Source organism: Balearica regulorum, chromosome 19, assembly GCF_011004875.1.
Source record: "Balearica regulorum gibbericeps isolate bBalReg1 chromosome 19, bBalReg1.pri, whole genome shotgun sequence".
Classification (NCBI taxonomy): domain Eukaryota; kingdom Metazoa; phylum Chordata; class Aves; order Gruiformes; family Gruidae; genus Balearica; species Balearica regulorum.
Genome location: NC_046202.1, coordinates 6,526,425 through 6,547,959, shown reverse-complemented (window position 1 = coordinate 6,547,959; position 21,535 = coordinate 6,526,425). Strand labels below are relative to the sequence as shown.

At 40.4% G+C, this 21,535-nt stretch overlaps 1 protein-coding gene across 4 annotated transcripts; it reads left to right on the top strand.

Annotated features, from left to right (window-relative positions):
• The first annotated feature begins 3,553 nt into the window (after positions 1-3,553).
• CRK (CRK proto-oncogene, adaptor protein) lies at positions 3,554-21,182 on the top strand. 4 transcript variants are annotated; one of them, XM_075771510.1, is made up of 4 exons: positions 3,554-3,892; positions 11,629-12,164; positions 14,906-15,019; positions 17,802-21,182. In XM_075771510.1, the coding sequence occupies exons 1-4, from the start codon at positions 3,649-3,651 to the stop codon at positions 17,937-17,939; spliced, it is 1,032 nt and encodes a 343-aa protein (XP_075627625.1). In that variant the 5' UTR covers positions 3,554-3,648; the 3' UTR covers positions 17,940-21,182. The 4 variants fall into 4 exon arrangements, with proteins under 4 accessions (XP_075627625.1, XP_075627624.1, XP_075627622.1 ...); XM_075771509.1 differs by lacking the exon at positions 14,906-15,019 and having other exon boundaries at positions 3,555-3,892; positions 11,629-11,994; positions 17,802-17,945; XM_075771507.1 differs by lacking the exon at positions 17,802-21,182 and having other exon boundaries at positions 3,556-3,892; positions 14,903-15,066.
• Positions 21,183-21,535: the final 353 nt, after the last annotated feature.

The window sequence follows — 21,535 nt, the reverse complement described above, 5'->3', positions numbered from 1 at the left end:
AATAACCCACCTTGGCTTTACCTGTCTCTGCGACACAAGTTCTTCATCCCCTAATTACGTTAATCAGCTCCATCCCCTTCGCACACAACACACCAGAACCCTCTTCTGGCTGAGGGCTTGCTCCTGCCTTGGCATCACTATTCCCCACCCATGATGTAACACCACAGGCTCTGCGGCTGCATCTCATTGTCACCACGAAGGATCATCCCCCTTTCTGTCACACCCAGCTAATTTCATTAAGAATTCCAAATATTTCTCCGGCTGCAGGACCCTTCCACCCTGTTCAGACTGCTCCGTTCTGCAGTTCTACACATTTTCAAACCAAAAACCCTCCAGCCCATGCCCTGCAATATGTCACTTTCCCTCTGAATTGATGGCACTTCCCAGCAAAGTTCAGTAGTAAATTTTGACTTTATCATGAAACAATTTTGCAGCTGGCAACATAAAGACTCCTCCCCTTGCACATAATCCAGTGGGACTACTAGATCTTCTTGCTACCCATCACGCACTCCAAGCTTCTTTATTTTTAGCAGTCTCTGTACAGAAGTCTTTACACAATAGCTAACGTCACCTGTGTTCACCAAAAGTGCTATATTTGGTGGTGACATCACATAGCCAGCATCTGGCAGGAACCTCCAACCCAGGTGATACTTCCCAGCCAGGTGTGAATCGTTCTGGCAGAGGCCACACACACAGAACATGAACATCGGTAGTAAACAGGACACGGACACCTACTGCAAGCAGCAGATTCTGAAATAATTGCAAAAGGAAATAACATTTCTGCGGCAGAAACTATTTCTTGAGGTCACGGGGAAAATAAACCAAAAGATGATCCTTTTCCTCCTTTAGTTTTAATTTTATAAGTAGGATACAGTACTGATGTACATGATCTAGACCAGATTTACAAAGCCTAACCCTTCAAAGTAATGGTTAGGGCGGGATGGTATGACACTGGGTTGCCTTTCACTGCTCTCATTAGCAAACAACGCCTTCGGTGAACCCAGATGTTTCCTTTTTTGTTTTCACATCCTTGACAGTCACCTAGGACAGAATGTTGCTATACTACAGTGCTGTCCGCCTGGCACAATTTCAGGACTCTCTCAGTGAACTCAGCAAGAAGTTTTCTACCAACCTACAGTGGCTTTAGATCGGTTGCTAAAGTTTTAGAGTTCCTTAGGAAAAAAAATCATCTCTAGGCTGTTAGGGACAATAAAATCAGGAGAGGAAAATCAGGCCTGTGTGCCAGTGGGGCTTTTACTGCCAGGTAAATCAAATGGTCTCTCTATATTTCACAACTTCTTTCAGAATCTTGTTATTAATGGTGAATTCTTCAGAATTACAAGCTGATTTAGTTTTATTCTTCTGAGACTGTGGCCAAGAGGTTTGTTTTTCTTTCACATTCATCTCAAGTTGCAATCCCTCTGCCTATGAAAGACCAGAATAGGAAGCAGGTTTGGGCAGAACAGCTCCACCTTTATTGTAGCCTTTGTGCAGAAAGGATGGGTCAAGAGTAGTAAACTACTGAGTAGCGCAGAAGTTAAAATGGGAGGAAAAAAGTCATTATCTGGAGAAGCCCTAAGTAAGAAAAGGCTGTTACAGATAATGAAGGCCAGAGAGTGACCGAATAAGAAATCATTCCTGCATGAAAGTAGCAAAAGGAGCGTCTTACGGCAGGGAAGTGCTACTCATCTCCCCCCCCCCGCACTGACCACCAGAGGGAACTCTTGCAACAAGATTCCCAACTGCTTGCGCAGAGAACACCAAACCTGATGCAAACCTCCAGCAACTCCTGTAGCCTTGCGGTTCAGCAAAAAACGGGGAGATGGGGTACAAAGGCGGGACTGGGGAGGGAAAAAGCAGCAGTCTGTGGGCCCTCAGTCAAAGGGAGGCTTTTTTTACGGTGGTCTGGCAGAAGTCAGAAAAATGGTGAATTTTGCCATTGTAGGAAAGTCCTGGTTTGTTTGAAGCCTGTGAATGACTGAGCAGAATGGACATCTTTTCTTGCTGCTGTGATTTACCTCTCCTAGTATCCTGGGCTCTCAACAAGGACCTGCAGCTTTTCAAATCTGTGAAAAACCTGGGCATGGAAGTGCGCTATTTCTGCAACTGGCTAATGAACACCACATGTCACCAGGGAAACCCAAATAGATTACAACTGACTCCTACCTACAGTCCATCTGGAGAGAGAACAGGATCCGCAGAGGAAGGATGTTCATTTATTAAACCATCGGATAAGCTGAAATCAAGCACCTGGTGTTTTCTTATACATTTGGTGAACCACAGGCTCCCACCTGTAAGACAGAAGATTTTCTCACTGTCATGAAGGTTAATACAACCTGACACAACACCAAAGTCCCATCCATGAGATAGTTACAGGGCTCCAAAGTGCCCTACAAGAAAATAGAGATGCTGGCAGGCAGGCACACAGCACCCTCATAGTTAAGGACAGTTGTGCTCTAATGTTATGTCTATGCAAGAGCTGCCACACAGACACCACACAGTTGAAAAAAAATACATTCCTTTCTGGAAAAAGCTCACAGAATTGAGCAGAGCTGGAACAGAATTCAGTACACCTCTATAAATACTGTTCTGGAATTTAAGAGATCTTGGAGAATAATCTAAAAGTGATAAATATTGCTCCAGCCTTACAGACATCATTTTTAATTTGTGCATGCGCACACATGCGTTCCTCTATGGCATGAGTGCGGGTTAAGCTCTGGCCCCTGCTGTAACAGTCAGTGAATTGCCCTGTGTAAAAATAAACTTTTTCTTTTGCAGGGCTATTTTTAAGCCGGAACAGCCCATTGGGCCAATTCAGCGTGTAGTCCCATGAAAACAGCTGCGTTGGCTCAGCCGTGGGGTGAGAGTGTGCAGCTGGCAGGGAAGATGAGGGCAGGAACTGCTGGTACAGCTCTGGAGGAAAAAGCACACCAAGCTGCACCCTTAACGCGCAGACAACCTGGCTTCACACAAGGTCCCACAGCGAGCTGCAGAAGCTGGGAAGCCATCGGGGAATCGGGACACTCAGGGGGAATACCCTGCAGCCCTCCTATCGGGATGTACCAACTGCAGAGACAAGTGCCCGCCGCTCTCCTGGGGCAAGGGCCGGGCTACACCGGCGCCCCTGAACCCTCCTCCCGCCAATCCGTGACAGAGAAGCCGGTATGACAGCACCAGCATGGCGTGAGGAGAGCCCGGCCCTAGAGGCGGCTGCTGCTGCTCTCGGGTACCCAGAGCGCACCACCCCGGTGGCGGGCAGTCCCCGGTGGCGGGCAGTCCCAGCCGGTACGTACGCAGCGAACGAAGACACCCCCCAGACCCGCCGCCCCCCTCAGCGCCGCGTTCCCGCCTCCCCCTTCAACCCGCTCTGCGCGGGCGCGCGCGCACACGCCCCCCCGCCCACCTCACGGCGCATGCTCGAGGAGCCAACCACCACCCCCTCCCACCCCCGAGCCTACCGAGCCGCGCGGGTAGATGACGCCACGCCTTCCTCACGTCTCCCGCGTGCGGTCACATCCGGTAGGTGAGGTCAGGGCAGGGGCCGCCATTTTGGGTGGTAGGGCTGGGCGCGGAGCGGGGCACCGCGGGCGGCGGCGGCCCGCGGTGGGGGGGGGGGAAGCGAGTGCGGCCTGCGGGCGGGCGGCCCCCATGGCCGGGCAGTTCGACTCCGAGGACCGGGCGAGCTGGTACTGGGGGCGGCTGAGCCGGGCCGAGGCGGTGTCGCTGCTGCAGGGGCAGCGCCACGGGACCTTCCTGGTGCGCGACTCGGGCACCATCCCCGGCGACTTCGTGCTCTCGGTGTCCGAGAGTTCCCGCGTCTCGCACTACATCGTCAACAGCCTAGGGCCGGCGGGAGGCCGGCGGGCCGGCGGCGAGGGCCCTGGGGCCCCGGGTGAGTGACCCCCCCCAGGGCTGGCGGTGCCCCCCCCGGGGAGGGCAAGCTGGGGCAGCCGAGCCCCGGTCTGTGCCTCCTCTCGGGCGGCTCCGATCTCCTCCCGGGCGGTGTTTCAAGTCGTGAAGCTCTTTGTAGTGGAATTAAGTCGCGTTTTGCAGCTGAGGCTACTGACTGAGCTGAGCCATCTGTCTGCACCTGCCTTCCAACGACCTGATATCATAGTTAAACATACTCTGGAGTTGAGCGCTTTATTGCAGCCCCCCGAAAGATCCTACAGCTGTAGCGCTCACACGGTCTTTTATTTTCATAAACTGGTTAACTGTAGTTAATAATTGTGTGTGTCATTTCAGCCTGGGGACGGTTCTGTGGAAGTCTCATCTAAAAGTCTCGATTCCAATAAGATAATTTTGCATTAGAAGGCAGGCTGTGAGGCTAAATTTCAAGTCACGAATCGAAGTATTATGTGGGTAGTTTAAGTCGTGGGAACTCTTCAGGAACGTAAAGGCAATTGTTCCTTTAAATCAGATGTGAAGTTCAATTTTTCTTGCCCTGTGTGCTGAAAGGGAAGTTTTGATATTATTCCTCATCAACCTAACGTCTCATATGAAAACAATGTGTTTAAGTGTAACGCTTAGAGAGCAGAAGATACTGATTGTGTCAGAGGAAAAACTGCAGCAAGAAGCAGCAGTTCTGCAAGTTGGAAGTGTAACACTATGAACAAGAGCCCCCAGCAATGCCACATCCTTAGGTGTGTAAGAAGGTGTAATACAAAGGCAGCAGTATGCCTGCTGGGGGCATGACTGAAATTGGTAGCGGAACTACTCAAGTTTAGATATTAATGCTTACAAAATGATGTGGGTGTATTGCTAGTATCTCAGAAAGGAACCGCTAGATAGTTTTGAAGTGTAGTAAACCTATGTGGTAGGACATTTGGTGAACTTATTTGGCAGAAAGTAAACAGTAAATGAGTTGTTAGAGAGACAGTCACTTTCTGATGTAGATCTGTGGTTGGAATAAGAGACCTATATTGGGAAGATACCTCAATACTTGTTATGGAAAGGATTTTTCAGTCTCTGCACAGACTGTAGTTGACTAAGGAGGAGATAATCTAAGAAAAAGACGACTGTTACCAGTAGGTTTGCACCATTATACAGTAATTTCCCCTGCTCAGGGGAACATTTCAAATCGGCAAACTGGGGAAAGCCTGAAGTCATCATCCCAGGAACCTACTATAGTTGCAGAGTGCATTCAAGTAACGAAGAGCTCCACAAGGTAGAAGTGAAAGGTGGCTGAATTCACCTGGAAGTGGAAGGCATTACTGCCGTGGGTAGTGAAATGGTTTGCCACAAGATGTGGTGGATTCCCCATTGTTTCATGTCTATGAAGACAGAGGTTTATTGCCGTAGGTTTGCGGAGGCTTGGTGTGCAAATTATTGAAATGCATGACTGGTGTTACATAGAGCAGAATAGGTTAGCAGGATGGTTTGTTGCAAAATTCAGCCTGGTAGGATTTTAAAGACAGCAGTGATGAAGAACACTGGAGTATGTGTGTCTGTCACTTCTGGGCAGTTGTTTTCTGGAGAGCAACTCATCTCTGGAAAAACGGTGTTTTTCATGTTGTTGTGGTATCACTTTAGTACATAGCCATCCTAACTTTTTTATTGTGTTATATTCTTAAGCTCAGTAACGTTTTGTGGCATTCTATGGGCTGGTTGATGTTACTACTATTAAAACATTCTGGAGTTTTGGTGTTCTTTGTAAAAATCACTAAATGCCCCTTAGGTAATTCTCTTCTGTTTTAAATGTTCATGTGTTTTAGAAGAGTAGCTGCTATTGTAGCTGTTGGGACACTAGGCTTAATATATGTTCAAAAGTATAATTGTGTTTTTGATTGGTCTCTTTGGGGGTTTTTCTTTTTTTTTTTTTTTTCCTTCCTCCTGGATGTTATGATGATAGGCAATGCATCACTCCTGCACCACAACTACTCCTATGCTGAGATTTTAATAGTTTTAAATAAATCATGCCTCCATGCTGATACTGCTCTCTCTTCATACTCAAACCAAAGAAGGTGTGTGTGTGTGGGTGTGTATATTAAATTACACTTAAAGTGTAATTAAGTTTTTCTTTCAGATAAAAGTGGGGGGATGTTCTACAATGGGAGGGAGATGGAAACATTGGTAGAAGATTGAAGATGGTTCCATGTTTGGATAGGGAAACTAATGCAATAAATTGAGGTAAATGTTTGCAAATTGTCATGCTTGCTTATTGTGGTCAAGCTAAAACATTAGGAAGAACATATGTTAAATGTTGGGTGTGGGGGGTTTTTTTAGCAACCGATTGTTTGGCAAATGCACAGTTCTCACTGGGAAACCTGAATATGCTAGATCAGGTTCTTGGGTTGATTTTTGTTAGTCTCAGTGTGTTTGTGTGATTCATGACTGCTTTAACACTGCCATGTGCAGGGGATACTAGGAACCTAGCTTCAATCCAGAATGAAGGAGGTGAGGAGCTTTGGCTTCCCTAATATAAAAAGCCTAATATAAAAATGTGATGCATTCTTCCATTTCTAAAGTATAAAATAAGCTTGCTAACTTTTTGTTAAATTCACCTTTTGCCTGATATGCTGTAGTTTCTAACTTCTTGTAGGTTATTTTTCAGCATAAGGAAAAAAGAATTTAACAAAACTTCTCAAAATAGCTACGTCTTCCTGAAATGTTTGAAGATTGCTAAAAGGAAATAGGATAAGTCACTGAATTATGGGAAAGAAAAACATTCTGTTTCTAGTGGCCATAGAGATTAACAACTGAATTGTAATTAGAGTATCATTTGTGATGAAATATCACAGTCACAGGCTAAAGAAATTCCAAACAAGACAAAAGTACTCCATGCAGACATTAGCATGATAATGGACAATAGAGGAAATATTTAAATACATCATACGTTTGTAATTTGACATATGAGTCCAGGGTAGAAATGTATGATATGCACTAACCCAAAAATGCCTAAAATATCTAAAGATACGCTTTCTATTGAAAGTACAATGTAATAAAGGCAGAAACCTTAGAGTTGTAAAATTTGTCTCTCTAAAGTAGGAAAGCATGACAGGTACAGTGTAGAAGGTGGTGTTTTCACTAAGTATGCATTTTAAGAACATGCTGTTTAACTTACACTTCTAAATCACTTCCAATGTGGCTTTAAAAAATTCAGACTGTATCAGTCATCTTTACATAATGATATCTGTACTCAGCTCTACATGAAATGGCTTTAGATATGTGTGAGCAGTATGGTTTAACTCTGACACTTGGGTGGGGTTTTTTTGTGGTGGGTTTTTATATTAAGGTCTTAAAATGCAAACTATTGCAAGCTTGGAAAGTGTATGCATTAGACATCTATTTTTCTCTCATCCTCTGATTATCTGCAGAAATGACAATACGTAATTTCTGTAAGAATGTTCTCCTGGTGTGCTTAGAAGTTTTCTGAGGAGCCAGTGAATGGGGTTTTACTGATTTTATAGAGCGTTCGTGGGTACTTATTTTGCTCAGGCATGAGTAGGGAGGTACTTAGGAACAAGGAAAAAAGGTGTCCCTATGGGGGGTGGGGGAAACACAGAGGCTGGAATGTGATGGCTTCATAGCAGTGTTCCCATATGCTCCAGGAGGAAACTGGCTTACATCACTGTGATGTCTTACTTTGAAATGAGAGCTTTGTGTCTCAGTACCCTGCGTGATAAGAACAGCTTTTCTTGCCCAAAACATGCTTTCTAAGTTGTGGGGGAGGAGGGGAGCACCTTTACAGACTAGATCTGGAAACAAAAATGAAAACCTGTATTTCTGTGAGGTCTTTCCTGCCCTGAAAAGGAAAGGTTAGGAATAAAGGCAAAATTGCCTAGTGGCACTAACACAATTGGAGTGAAGAGAGAAATATAAAACCCCTGAGACACCTGAGAAAGTGAGAAGTTGCTTTGTGGTTACACCACCTGCCCGCACTCTGAAGAAGCAGAATATTAGGTGTTTTATATCTCTACTTCCCCAGTATCTGTACAATGTTTAAAACATATTTAAGCAATCTTTTCCAGACTGACATGAAGCCAACACAGTGTGAAAGTGTTTTGTCAGGAGGGAACGTGCATCATAAACAGAGAACTGACAGGGGCCAGCTTTGAAACTTTCTTTAATTCTCGAACACTTTGGATTTTAACTCTTCCCTTACCTTCCTGAGAGCGGAGGTTTCGCTAGCTGTTCTGACATGCTGAAATGGATGGAATCAGGTTAAAGTCCATCCGCGGATGGAGCTAGGATGGAATAAGTAAGAAAGATGATACTCAGCCCTTTGTGTTTCTCATTCAAAGGAGTCATCTTACAGAGCAGAGTAGTGCTGCTGGTAGAGGTGCGAGCTGAGCAGCTATTCTTCCTTTGGCTGCGCAGAGCTGGGGAGAAGGGAAGAGAATTTCTAGTACTCCGGTTGTCCAACTTTAATAGGAAGTGACTAAAGTTCCTCCAGTAGCTACCTTTATGCGCCTTCTCCTCTTCCTGAGAGCCCTCAGAAGATGCGGATAATGTGCTGCTTAGACTTGTGCCTTCAAGAAAATTGTTCCAGAATCACAAAGGAAAACATCTCTACTTCTCCAAAAGTATTTGGAGTATTACAGCCTTGTTGCTGTAACTTTTTCTTGTGGTAGATCTTCCCTTAATTTTTCCATTGGCCTACAGGTATGAAAAGTGTTGCAGTTCAAACAAGAAGCTGAAGAATTCCTCTGAGCTTGAAACCTGTTAATCTTTGCATTTCAGTATACCAGGGAATGACAAAACTTTGAAGCCCATAGTGAATAGAATTATTTCCATGCTACATAACTGAGCATCATTCAGCTCATTACCTTGTAGCTGAACTAGAGTGTACACAAAAGACTTAAACTGATGGCGAGTTTACTGCCTGCTTGGTAAGGTAGTTGTATTTTATTTCCGACCTGCAACTTTCAACTGTTTTGTCCTTTTTATGTCTACTTTAGCTGAATTTAGAAGTCTTCTATGTAAATTCTCCAGACAGTGACCAGGTTGCTGCCTTTATATTCTTTCATAATTAATTTGGATTAAGCTTGTAGATCTCTTGTTGCAAAGAGGTTTTCCAGGCCTTCAGTTTTTGTAAACTGCCTTTTTTGTTTTTTAAAACTAAATCATCAGAAATGCATGTAGTATTCTGGGAGCGTTCTCTCTGTGAAGATAATGTCTCTCCTTTCTGCTGCTTATCTGTTTGTCCCTCCGAGGATTGCATTGATCTTTTTGATCCTAGAATGTATTTGGAGAGTCTGTGTTCTCTCACTCTTCAATTGTGCAAAATGTCTTTTAGGATACAGTACACTGATTTCAGTCACTCCTTCCCCATACCTGAGGTTCCAGTGGATTTCCTCTTAGAGTCCAATTTCTGTTTTATTCGGGTACATCTGGCAGCTATTTCGGGCTGTTATGCATTAATTCAGTAGGGTGAACTGGTTCAAAAGGGGAAAAAAAAAAAGACACCCCAAAAAACCTTGTTCATCCTAGTGATGATTTTGGTGCTGACAAGGCTGATGAATGTTACTGCTGAACTGCTCATTTCCTACGAGTTTCAGATTTTTCTGTGTACGCTTACTTTGCTGGAGACAAAGATCTCAGCCTCCTGAATCAGTTTGTAGCAGTTTTTGCAAAGGTGAATTAGTGTTTCAGGCTCTAGATTTGTGTCATGTGAAATAAGTTCCATGTCACTGAATTTACCTGAGATTCTTCTCCATATGACTTCAAATATCTTTGCTGCCCTGGTCCTCATAAAGTTTTTCTTTTGACATAAGTGTCTATGTAAGCCTTGATCCTTAAAGGGTCACATCTAAAATAGTAGCAGATATGTGCTCATGTTTCTGTCACCAGGTTTGTCTGAAACTTAATGTCTGTACCACTTGTTACAAAGCATGGTTTCCCACTTCCAACACTAGCGGAAGTGCAGCATTCCCAGATCCTATTATATGCTTATGTAGTGAACTTAGGCTGTTTTGAAGTGGTGTAGGGATGCTGCCTGTCCAGCCAGAAGTCATCTCCTGTGAGACCACAAAGCTAAGAACTGCCACAGAGATGAAATTCCAGAGATTTTGCTAAGTCTAGAGCTGTAAATTACGTTTCATCAACAAAGGTTGAGGGAGTTTTGCATCTTTTCAGTGTTATGCTTTGGAAGAATAAGGTGGAATCTTCGTTCTTTCCATGCTGGGTTTATATTTCTTACTGATATTTACATTAGCTTCCTGATCTCTTGGTGATGCCAGTTTGTGGGAGGTTTTTTTGTAATTTTTTTGAGGGTATTGCTTTTGGGTTTTGGCTCATTTAATTTGAAGGTCTTCAGGGTTCTTAATGTGTGCAAATGTGCATTTTCCAATGACTTAGTTCTGCTTCTTTGAATTTCCTGTAACCAGTTTCACTACTGTTTATGTTCCTCCAGGATACTTCAAAACTTATTTATGGGGTGTTTGTCTATGTTGATCTTATTGAATCTACCTTTTTCTCTATTAGAACCCCTTTTTGGTCTTTTGAAAGAAGTTCTTGTAACATTAGCTTTCAATGCTGACAGTGCTACATTGAAGGGGGGTTTGGGTCAGTGACAGTGACAGAAGAATTCTTCTAGCTTTGTACTCGAGAGCTGAGTCTCGGAACTGTTAGATATTCCCTGCAGAGAAACAGACTTGCAAAGTAAGCATCTCTTTCTTGCTAAAAAGAGTTACTCGTTAAAGCATAAATCCTTTCCTCTCCACTACCCTCCCCCGGCTTTCCACAATTCTTCCCATAACTGATTACACAGTGTATGGTGCATGGTGGAAATAGAACATCATGCATATGTTTTTCCCCAGCTGAGCCTGAAGAACATAAAGCAGCAAAAAGTGCAGCGCACAGATTGAAAACTAAAATGGATATCTGCACTTTGATGCTTCTGATGACTTGAATGTGAACATCATCTGTATTTTAATGTATTTGAGGTTCAGATTTATAGCTAAGGCTCCATCTGACAAATATGGCAAAGAAATGACAAAACTTGAGATTAAAAGACTGAATTTATGCATTATGAAAACATATGTTGTTGTTTTGCATAAAATATACATAATTTTCTCTAGTGGTACATTTTATCAAAATGAAAAATAACTTCATTTGCTCATTCACATAAATTGTTTGCTGCTGTGCTAAGCAGTTTTCTGTACTGTCCATGCCTTTAACCCAAGATGCATTACAACAGGTAAATAACCATTATTGTGGTGGTGTACTTTTGAAATAACTTTGAACTGCAAGAGTTAAAAAAAAAATCACTTGAAATTATACCAAAATTTCATTTGCTTTCTAGATTTAGAGTATAAAACAGGAAACAGGGAATGGTTTGATACTGAAAATTTATAGACTCCTGAGAAACTCAGGTGTACTGAGCATTTTTGTTGGGTCTGCACAACATTCAAGGAAACAAGTTATTTTTATCCTAATTCCTAAAGTTTGGCAGTGGCAAACAATTTCTTTTTTCCTTCTTCAACAAAATCCTTAAAAAATAAAACTACAGCCTCATGATCATGATACAGAAGTACACAGAAGAGATTAATATGATGAACATTAATCTAGAGATGACCAAATTGAGTATCAAATTCCTTATCTGTAACTGTATTTGTCTTCTGAAATGTTTAGTCTACAGTTTTAACTGTTGTATGCTGTCATTGACATATTGCCTTCTTCTTTCAGGGTTGAGTCCCACGAGATTTCGAATAGGTGACCAAGAGTTTGAATCTTTGCCATCTTTACTGGAATTCTACAAAATACACTATTTGGACACTACAACCTTGATAGAACCAGTTTCCCGATCCAGGCAGAATAGTGGCGTTATCCTCAGGCAGGAGGAAGCCGAGTATGTGCGAGCTCTCTTTGACTTTAATGGAAACGATGAAGAAGATCTTCCATTTAAGAAAGGAGACATACTGAGAATCCGGGATAAACCTGAAGAGCAATGGTGGAATGCAGAAGACAGCGAAGGAAAGAGGGGAATGATACCTGTTCCTTACGTCGAGAAGTATAGACCTTCTTCTGCTTCAGTATCTACTCTGATTGGAGGTAACCAGGATAGTTCCCACCCACAACCACTGGGTGGGCCGGAGCCAGGGCCCTATGCCCAGCCCAGCATCAACACTCCGCTCCCTAACCTTCAGAATGGCCCTATTTATGCCCGGGTTATCCAGAAGCGAGTCCCTAATGCCTACGACAAGACAGCCTTGGCTTTGGAGGTACATAATGGGCAAAACTTAGAAAGAAGAGATCTGTTCAAAGGGATTTCCCTTTCGATCGCATTATAGTTTTGTAGGAATGAGAAAGGGAAAAGCATTGTGATACTGGTTTTAAGTCATGATTAATAAGTTATGGATAAAGGACATTTTTTTAAAATTAATAAATGACTAGCCACTTGTAGACTAGAGTTTGATTATTATGGCATGTTTAGGTTACTGAACCAATATCATGTCTTTTGTCAAACATCACTAACATAAGTGTTTCCCATCCATGTTTTCACTTCTGAAGTCTTTATTTTTAGGGGGGAGGGAAAGGGAGCAATTAATGAGTTGTGTGTCTGAACCTGTGTTCGATGTTGCTTGCCTCACCGCAGTCTTTAAAAGGTGTGCTGGATTGGTTTGTTTTTGTTGTTGGTTTGTTGGGTTTTTTCCCCCCCAATCTCAGCAGTTTAAAAGCAATCAGTGGAAGCATTGATAGTCACTTTAAAATTACACAGACTGAGATGTTGATGATGATCACACATAGGATTTTATTGTAACATTTTGACCTCAAGCTTTGGTTTTTAGTTTGTGAAGCAGGAACATACATTACAATTCATTAGGGAGGTCTCATGTAAAGCAATGATTGATGGAGTCTGATTTGTAATAAAACACTGCGTTTCCCTAAGTTTGATTCGCTTCCTGATATGATTAAGTACATGCCCTTTTTGATTAATTTTTTTTTTCCTCTTAAAAAGGAGACTAGAGTGCGCTATCTCTACATATCAGATAGTTATCCCCCAAGTTACATTTGAGGAAATTGAGGCTAAGGTATTCTCAATGGCAGACCTTTGCCTTAGGATGATATGTAAATTGTATCCTTTAATCTAGGCTTTCTTTGAGCTAAAGGCTCTGGAATTTCCTGATACCTAATTGACTTCCTGTTTATATAACATTTTAAGTACTTGGGAAAAAACAGTTTCTGTGCTGAGTCAGAGCATCTCCTCTTCACTCTAAAATACTTCGTTTAGTAGTGCGTAGCACAAAAGGCAGTTCAGTGATGTGGCAACTAGAGGTATGTGTCTTCAGTGCAGAGTTGGCAAATGCAGCACATTCTGCAGATCAGATAATTGACGTACAACCTGGGGTGTGTGAATTTTTTCCCCATTGTAGGTAAAAATTTGTCTAGGGAAGCAATGTAAATATACTCTGAGTTACTATAGGTTCCGTTATATTTCTGAATTGAGAGAGAGTCAGGATACAAAACGGAGTAAATTTTTGAGTTGAGAAGCATGTGTAGAAATTTATGCCAATTCACCAGATTTTGGGGAAACATGCGAAGATTTTAACCTTCAGACTTTCATCGAGCCTAAAATGCTCTCTTTCACTCTTTTTCTCACTATCTCCACCCAGCTACCTCCTAGAGCTTGGAAATATTCCTGAATGTCATTGTGGACTTGCAATTACCAGATGTTAGATTCTGTTTGAGCCACTGGATATTATGTTGTGGCGCATCTATGAAAACCTTTTGGTTTTCCTTCTGGGTTTTGTTTTTAAGCTTTTATTTATTAGTGTGCTACTAGTGTTCTCTTAAGCTTAACTTTACATTTTTATTTCACTTAAAGCAGAACCTCACCACACTGCCCAACTAAGAGTTTGGTAGCATGGAGTGAAATAGAGTGAGAAAATACTGATAATCTAGGCCATCATAAGCAACTTCGAGTGAAAGCAAAATCCTTCACATGCTCAAGAACAGCTTGTAAGTGCCATGGCTGATCTGTTAGTTCAGTCCTCTTCACTAAAACTCACGTGATCGGTCAAGTATGCTGAGCTTTAGAAAGTGTAGCTTCTTGGAGAACATCTCTGTTCTGTGCCAGCTTGTACCACTGGTGTCTTTTACTAACTCGTGATAAAGGCTAGATAGCCGATCTGTTCAGGAGAGGGGAATTGAGAAGTGTGTAGGCTCGGCCCAATCTGTGTGAAGGTTTAAGTAGGATTTATAGTGTCTTTCTATCTTTATATTAGAACAATGGCATTTGTAGGCCACCTAAACATATTTAAAGACTTACCAGTCAACGTGTTGAAGCTCTTGGTTAGGATGATGTCTACCTATCTTGCTATAGCTCTGCATTTAACAGATGCAATAACAGTGGTGGTTCTTTATTCTGTATATAATACTGGGAAAGTTTAGTTTTAAAATTTAAGCCATTTATCACTGCTTCTAGTCATGCTTCCGAGCTTCTTTGCAGCTTTTATCATTTCAAATCACAGTGTTACTGAGTTGCTTTCAATGTCTGTACAGGAAAAAAATAGCAATATGCACTTCACTTTCTCCAAGTTTTTCTTCATCCTGTCTATCAAAGTACTGTTTCTTGTTGTCTCCTTTTTTTCATATTCCCTTTCACTTCATGGTGTTCCTTCTCTGTTTATTGAGAGATCTCTTTCTTAGATAACTTAGTAGAAAGCATTATGTAAATCTTATCAGTCCATTTTTGCCCAGACCTCTTAATAACTATAAATATAGAAATTGGGATTCTTTCCAAAGGAAGGAGAATCAGAGCAAATTGATGTTCTAATAAAGGCTGTGCTATATTATGGAAAAAAGATTCAGCAGGAGAAGATAACTTTTATTTTGCTTGTAACTGGACCTATTCAAGGAGTTGTCAGTCTGTATTAATTAAGAGAGAAGAGAACAAGAGAAGTTCTATGTGGTGAATGACTCTTGAGATCGATCAATTTATTTTTTTTCTTTGTAACAGTAGCAGAACTCTGCCATTTTGACCTTACCAAAGAGGAGTGCTTGGAATAAAACCACAGCATACAGAAGTCTTCACATGAATCTTCAGTTTTGCTTTGAAGCATATGGGATATACTTAGTTTTAAAACATCTGATGAAGACTGAGACAAATCTGGCTTTATAGCAGGGTACAGTGTTGTTCTTGAGGTGTTGTGCTCGGTGGGATGATGCACAATAAGACTAATGATATCATAAGTCAACGTTGAAAGTGAGGAGAATTCAAAGGAAACATCCACTTCTAGTCTAAATGGTTTAAAATTCCACACTGGTAATAACAAGGGTTTTTTTGAAAGTTTCTCTGTATTCAGGAGAGTATTTGAACTATAGATTAATGTGCAGAGTTTCAAAGTAATCTAGAAAGATCTGTAAATTATTAAAGAACTAATGGAGCCATTTTAGTAAGCTAGCATTTGTGAAATGTCCCATGCTTGCTTAAAGTCAGTCCTGCTTTGATAGATGTAAAGATATATAGATATATAAAAAAGAAGAAATGTGAATGAAAGATTGTTTCAGAAAGAGAGTAGTTGCTAAATGAAATTACTGTAATGGTAAAAAAGGAATGTTTCAGCTCTTTTAACACTTACTGAAATGCAAATTTTGAGTGTAGCTTCTTATGGTAAGGAGAATTTATAAATGGGTGTCCCTTTGCTGCAATGAAGCCCTGAAAACCAAACAGCTACAAGATGCTTCTGGGAGTGTCACAAGCATCCCATATTCTAACTCACTATCATTGCACTGTTGAACCCACCTTTTCAGGTGATTTTGTCATAAGGCATCCAAGATAAACTCTATATGAACATGAAGTAACGTGTGATATTCAATAAGAGCACAGAAGCCAGCAGTCCAAGAAAAATATCTTACAAAGAGCGAGCTTAACTACAACTTGTTTTTTCTTTCCTAGTGGGTTGGAGGTTATATACTTCTCTGTTGAAGGTCTGAAGCATTTTAAAGTTAGCTAGGATAGTGTTCTTGTAATGGTTGTGATTAGGAAATAAGATTTTCTGCTTCTAGTATTGTCACATTTAATCTTATCCTTGTTAAATTATAGCTGCTGTATTGTTTTGGTCAACAGAGTGTTTTTACTGGTGCAGCTCCCCGGTGATTATTAGCAGTAGCAAAATTATACATACTGCATGATTAAATTCCTAAAGAGCTGAAACTAGCATTCAGTAGTCGAGGAAGGCTTCCTTTTTGCCTCTAGCAAATACATAAGAGGATTTTCTTCAAAATACGATTCATTAAAATATCTATAGTAATGACTACAAAAGGAAAAACTAAAGCTACAGCAAGAGTCCCAAGCGTGCCTCTCATTACCAGATAAGTAATCATCAGAGGTATGGGAAGCTTAATTAAATGTCCATGTAGTGGTTTGAATTTATGAACTGTTAAAAGCTGTTCTGGCAAAAGATTGCAAGTGATTAAAACCTGTAAAGTTAATGGAGATTGGTAACATCTTAAATTGTTTTCCTTGTTCTTCATTCACTGCTTGGAAAGTGAGAATAATGAGACTTTGTTTTGCATTAATTTGGAACACAGTGATGAGCATCTGTGTAAACTAGTAACTGTATAGTCACTGAATTTCTGGATGAAATACAGTAAGGTTTGTGGCCATGCCCTCAGAGTTTGAGACAGTATTGGTGAAAGAAAATAGAGTATATCTGTCCCAAAAGCATTCTCCATCTGTGACCCAGGAAGAATTCTGAAAACGATTGTATGTTACTTATAAATAAGATTATTGATAAAATTCTACAGCGGGGTAGAAATGAGTAGACGGTTTTTCAATGTTGCATTTATTAACTCTTCAGCGACTGTCTTGTACAATGTAAATTGTGCTTTCTTAGGTTGTGTAAGTGCTATTTAATTAAAGTATCCTTCCAGATTCAACCAAATTGGGGACTAATTAGACCTAGACTTGTGGTCCCAACTTGAACTACATGACTGCACAGCCTTGGGAAAGTGGCTGCTGTGCAGTTTTCCACCTTTGTCAAAGGGAGACAATACCTTTAGAATTGGTTACGTGAATATTAGGTCGGAGATTAGAATATGAGATAGATACTGTGCTTTAATGGAATATATTAGAACTGGGTACTTTTGAACTAGAGCATATTGTTTCATCAGTCCATAGTAACCATTGTTTTATTTTTCTAGCCAAACAATTTGGGTATAAGAGGGAGAGGGCATCAATTGTCTTTACTATACCCATGGGATTTATTTATGTGAGAAATCCATGGTGGGCAAGACTGAAATACTGGTTGGCCTTGCCTCTGGTAGTGGCTAGTTGTGGATGCTTAGAGAGCAGCGTTACGGCGCTACTTCTTACTCCCCTGTGTATTCTTCCAGTGTTTTAGAATGTGCGGCTACCGATATAGTCCCCCACTTATCCAGAACTTTTTCAACACTACCTGAAAAGCACTTAGTGGAATTTCAAAACTAAGGAGCTGTTTAGCTCGTGGGTTAGTGTTAGTTTTGTACACCTGCGAGCCTTCCCTCCTTACTGAGGTGGCTGATGCAGTATGAGCAGAGCGCAAGCCTCTTGTCAATTCAGCGAGACGTGTTTATTGTGACAGCAGTTGATGACAAGTCCCAAGAGTGCTCTGAAAGATTGGGGTTGGGTTGCAGGCTCTTCGGTTTAGGTAGTTCTCACTTAGGCTAGCTACGTTTCTTTCTTTCTCTGCTTTCCTCAGGAGTGAATAACGTTGGGTTGGGTGGTTGGCTGGTGTATCAGAAATGGTCAAGACTAAAATGACTTTTTATAGAAGTGTATCTGGGTATGCTTGGGTGATGTGACACCAAAGGGGAGGGGTAGCAGCATCCCCTGTGTTTTTATGAATTGTAACACCTCCTTATTTCTTACTCTGCAGGTCGGTGAGCTGGTAAAGGTCACAAAGATTAACGTGAGCGGTCAGTGGGAAGGAGAATGTAATGGCAGACGTGGTCACTTTCCATTCACACATGTCCGTCTGCTGGATCAACAGAATCCTGACGAGGACTTCAGCTGAGTGTGGCTCAACAGTTGCGCTTACAGATGGGAACAATCTCAACTTGTTTTTACTGCAGATGCCATCAAGACTATGTTCTGACAGATGTTGAAAGTGGTATTGCTTGGATAAGCATTCTGATAACCTGCAAACCCCTGGGACTGAACACCACCATTCCTTAATCAAGGGTCATGTAATTCAGGGTACGACAGTAGATAACTTGTGTGTCAAGTGGCAGAACTAGTACATGATTATAGGTTGTAATGCCTGCTTATGTCCATGTGCACAGCAGCCTGGACCTTGCCAGCAGCAGCAGTTGGAGAAAACAGTAACGTAGATGTTACGGTAACTTTTATAGCTCTCTCCGGTCCTATTGCTTATGTTGCTTCTTCCTCAGGCAATGAACATCAACCTTAGACAATTCAATGTATAGATAGAAATTTCACAAATTTATCCTGGAGCTTTCTCCGTATGTGGGTTGTTTTTTGGTTTTTTTTTTTCCATCCTGAATTCTCTGTCCTAGAAAGGCTATGTAGTACTTTGCATGGTCAGCTAACTATGCACAGTACACATTTATGTAGAGTCCGTTGGGGACAGCCTTATGATTTACAGATGCTTACCATTTTAATGGTAAATGACAGATCAAATCAACTTCAGAATTCTAGAAGTTTGTGGACACTAGATTGATTTCTTCAGTACTGTCAATGCTTCAAACATAGCAGCTGGTTTTAAATTAAAATTTCTATTAACACACCGATATCTCTTTTTTATCCACAAATGTAAGGCTTATGGAAGCGTAAACATCCATATCAGTGCTGAAAAATACATGCATAGCACTTTAATGCATAGCTTTAAAGCAGTGTTTGACTCACTAAATATACTAAAACATTGGCACTGCTTTCCAATAAAATTAAATTATATAGGGCCAGTTTAATTTTTCTAGAATTCTTCAATACTCCTATTGTACAATACTCTTACAGTACAAATCAGTGGCAAACATGGTGAACTGACAAACCAAATATTACTTCTATTTTAAAGTTACTCTGGGGACTCTTCTGGTTTAATTCCCATCTGTAAAATATTTGATAGTGAATTCATGAGGATTTTATTTTTAATAAACTAATGGAAAATACTTGTGTGCTTCTGGATTGATTCTCAAAAGGCGTAAGAGTAAATATGGCTTCACAGCTCATAATGAAAAGCAGTGCATTTACTAGGTGGTATTATGCACTGCTTAGTTTTTCTTTTAGTCTGTCCTCCTAATTATCTGGTTTTCTCTAACATAAATCAGAATGGATTCAGTAAGTTTTGTAAACTGAAATTAAACACTGAAGTAACTATTCCTTGCCTGTACCCTGGATTGTTTTCCTAACATAGAACTCTAGTGACCAAACTTAAGCAAACAAATTTTGTAACTTTGACTACAGTGTAATCCATACAGAACAGGTTTTTTTCTGAATAGTATCAAACTGAAAATGTTGTTTTGGTTGATACAAGCCACATGACTAGAATGGCTCACTGGTTTTAAATGCTGCGAGGGCTAGTTCCCACCGCAAAGGCTATTGCTGCAAGGCACCAACTCGTACAACAGAATACTGGTAACACTTTACCTCAGAACTGTGTAACATGCTGGAAACGATAATATTTCTGTTATATTTAAGTACTAGTTGTTTTACTTCAAAACTAATCCATCAGCAAATTGACTAATTTTCAGGTAATGGGCACTCATTAATTCTGTAGACTAACGCCAATGTACATTAATCACGCTTTTCCATCACCAATCTCATAAGCACTACTGAAGATTATTAGAAAACTGACAGCTGTGACAGTGGTGTAAGAAGAATGGTAACAAAGGAATTGCAGCGCTATTCTAGCTTGGATTGCTATTCTGGTTAGGGTGATATGCCAGTGATTGTGGGATCTCTTATAGCTTAGTACAAAATTTACTTTCAGGAAAAAAAATGAGAAACTAACTCTAGGTTCTGTAACACATTGGTTTCTTTAAGGCTAATTTGTATTTTTTTCTCTGACCTTGATATTTACTATGATTTTTTTCAATAACTGCACTCTAAATAACAGACTTAATACTGAGTTGCCCATATATGCTTATATTTTTCTTCAGGTATTGCAAAAGAAACATAATGAACTGTGTGTTCTTAGAGTAACACAGTTTGTTCTGAAGTATTTTTTCCAGTTGCTATTAATGAAAGCCCATATGTTTGTACCTTTCCAATCAGCAATTATTTTAAGATACCAAAAGAACTTTTTTCTGAAAGGAATTTTATTATGCAAATCTTGTCTTTTAATATGAAAGACATAAAATGAATTAACTAGCAAATACCCTGCAAACTTTGTAGATGTGTTTTTGTTAAGACTGTATAAATTACAAATATTTGTACACTTTGAAAGAGTAAAAAAAGAAACTAGAGGAGTCTTAATAGCTGCTGTTGTACTAGAATCCTAAGTTCTTGTCAAGCAGTTTTTCTTAGTCAACTGATACATTAATGCAACTGTTTTCCACTATTCAGTTCTAAGCCGAAATGTGATTTTTTTTTGTTTCATAGACAATAGAAATGAATATGTTTGCATTTGGGCAAAATAGACGTTTCAACTTATCAAGCTCTTAAAGGAAGCTAGGTAGAACATATGTTCATGAACATGTAGATTAAATCCTTTTGTGGCCTTTGTTTATCCTTTTCTATTTGTTCCCTCCCTTCTTCCCGATGCATAAAAAAAAAAAAAAAAATCATTGCTAAGAATGTTGGTCACAATCTTTTGTCTCTGCTTGGCTGTGTTTTTGGTCTCTTGTGCATAGGCAGGTGTTAGAACTAGAATAATCATTTCTAGAAATACACCATGAAAGCAGAATGCTCAATTACACTGTGTTCTTCTGGTGCATTTACACATTATATCACACTAAAAAGTACAACTGGCTGCTATGGTTTTTTAATATATATTTCATTTTGGTAAACCCCAGCCTTTTTACTAATATTTGACCTGGTTAAATCTTGTTAATCTGTTTGAATTGTATTTGTTAATAATGCAAATATTTCTAATCATCTTAAGAGTAAAACACTTCATTTTTGTTAATGGTTTTGGGGAAGGATTCTAACCAAACCAGTTTGAAGAAAAATATGAACATGTGCCATTGTATTATAACACTATCCACTTTCTTGACAGTTAAAGTCTTTTTTATTTTTTTGTAGCATGTAATGTATATGTTCATAGTACGTGAAGTAAATAAAAGTATAGCCAAAACTTTGACTTGGTGTCATTTCCAATCAGCTGTCTTTGGAATACTTGCATTTCATAATCTAAAAATAGAACTGCGGGTAGTTGAATATGAAATGAATATGAATATGAAAACAATTAAACATAACACCTGCAGAAGTAAGACAAAGCAAGGTAACTAAAATAACTTGTCAACCAGTAAAATATGGCTTATTTGAAACAAGGTGACTTTCTGTAATCAAATGAGTTGCTTGAGTCAAAGGGGGTGGGGGGAAAAAGTATATTCTCACTGCAAAAGAGGACTGGTGAGGAATGCTGAGATGAGACTTTAGCTATCAGTCTCACTTCTACCTACACAGCTATGTCAGGAAATAGTTTGGGACTTC

Bases quoted from the DNA above. Each gene is read 5' to 3' on its own strand.
- CRK (XM_075771510.1), top strand. From the start codon at position 3,649: ATGGCCGGGCAGTTCGACTCCGAGGACCGGGCGAGCTGGTACTGGGGG. The intron at 3,893-11,628 runs GTGAGTGACCCC...TTCTTCTTTCAG, and splicing joins CGAGGGCCCTGGGGCCCCGG to GGTTGAGTCCCACGAGATTT. The intron at 15,020-17,801 runs GTTTTAAAACAT...CTTACTCTGCAG, and splicing joins AAGCATATGGGATATACTTA to GTCGGTGAGCTGGTAAAGGT.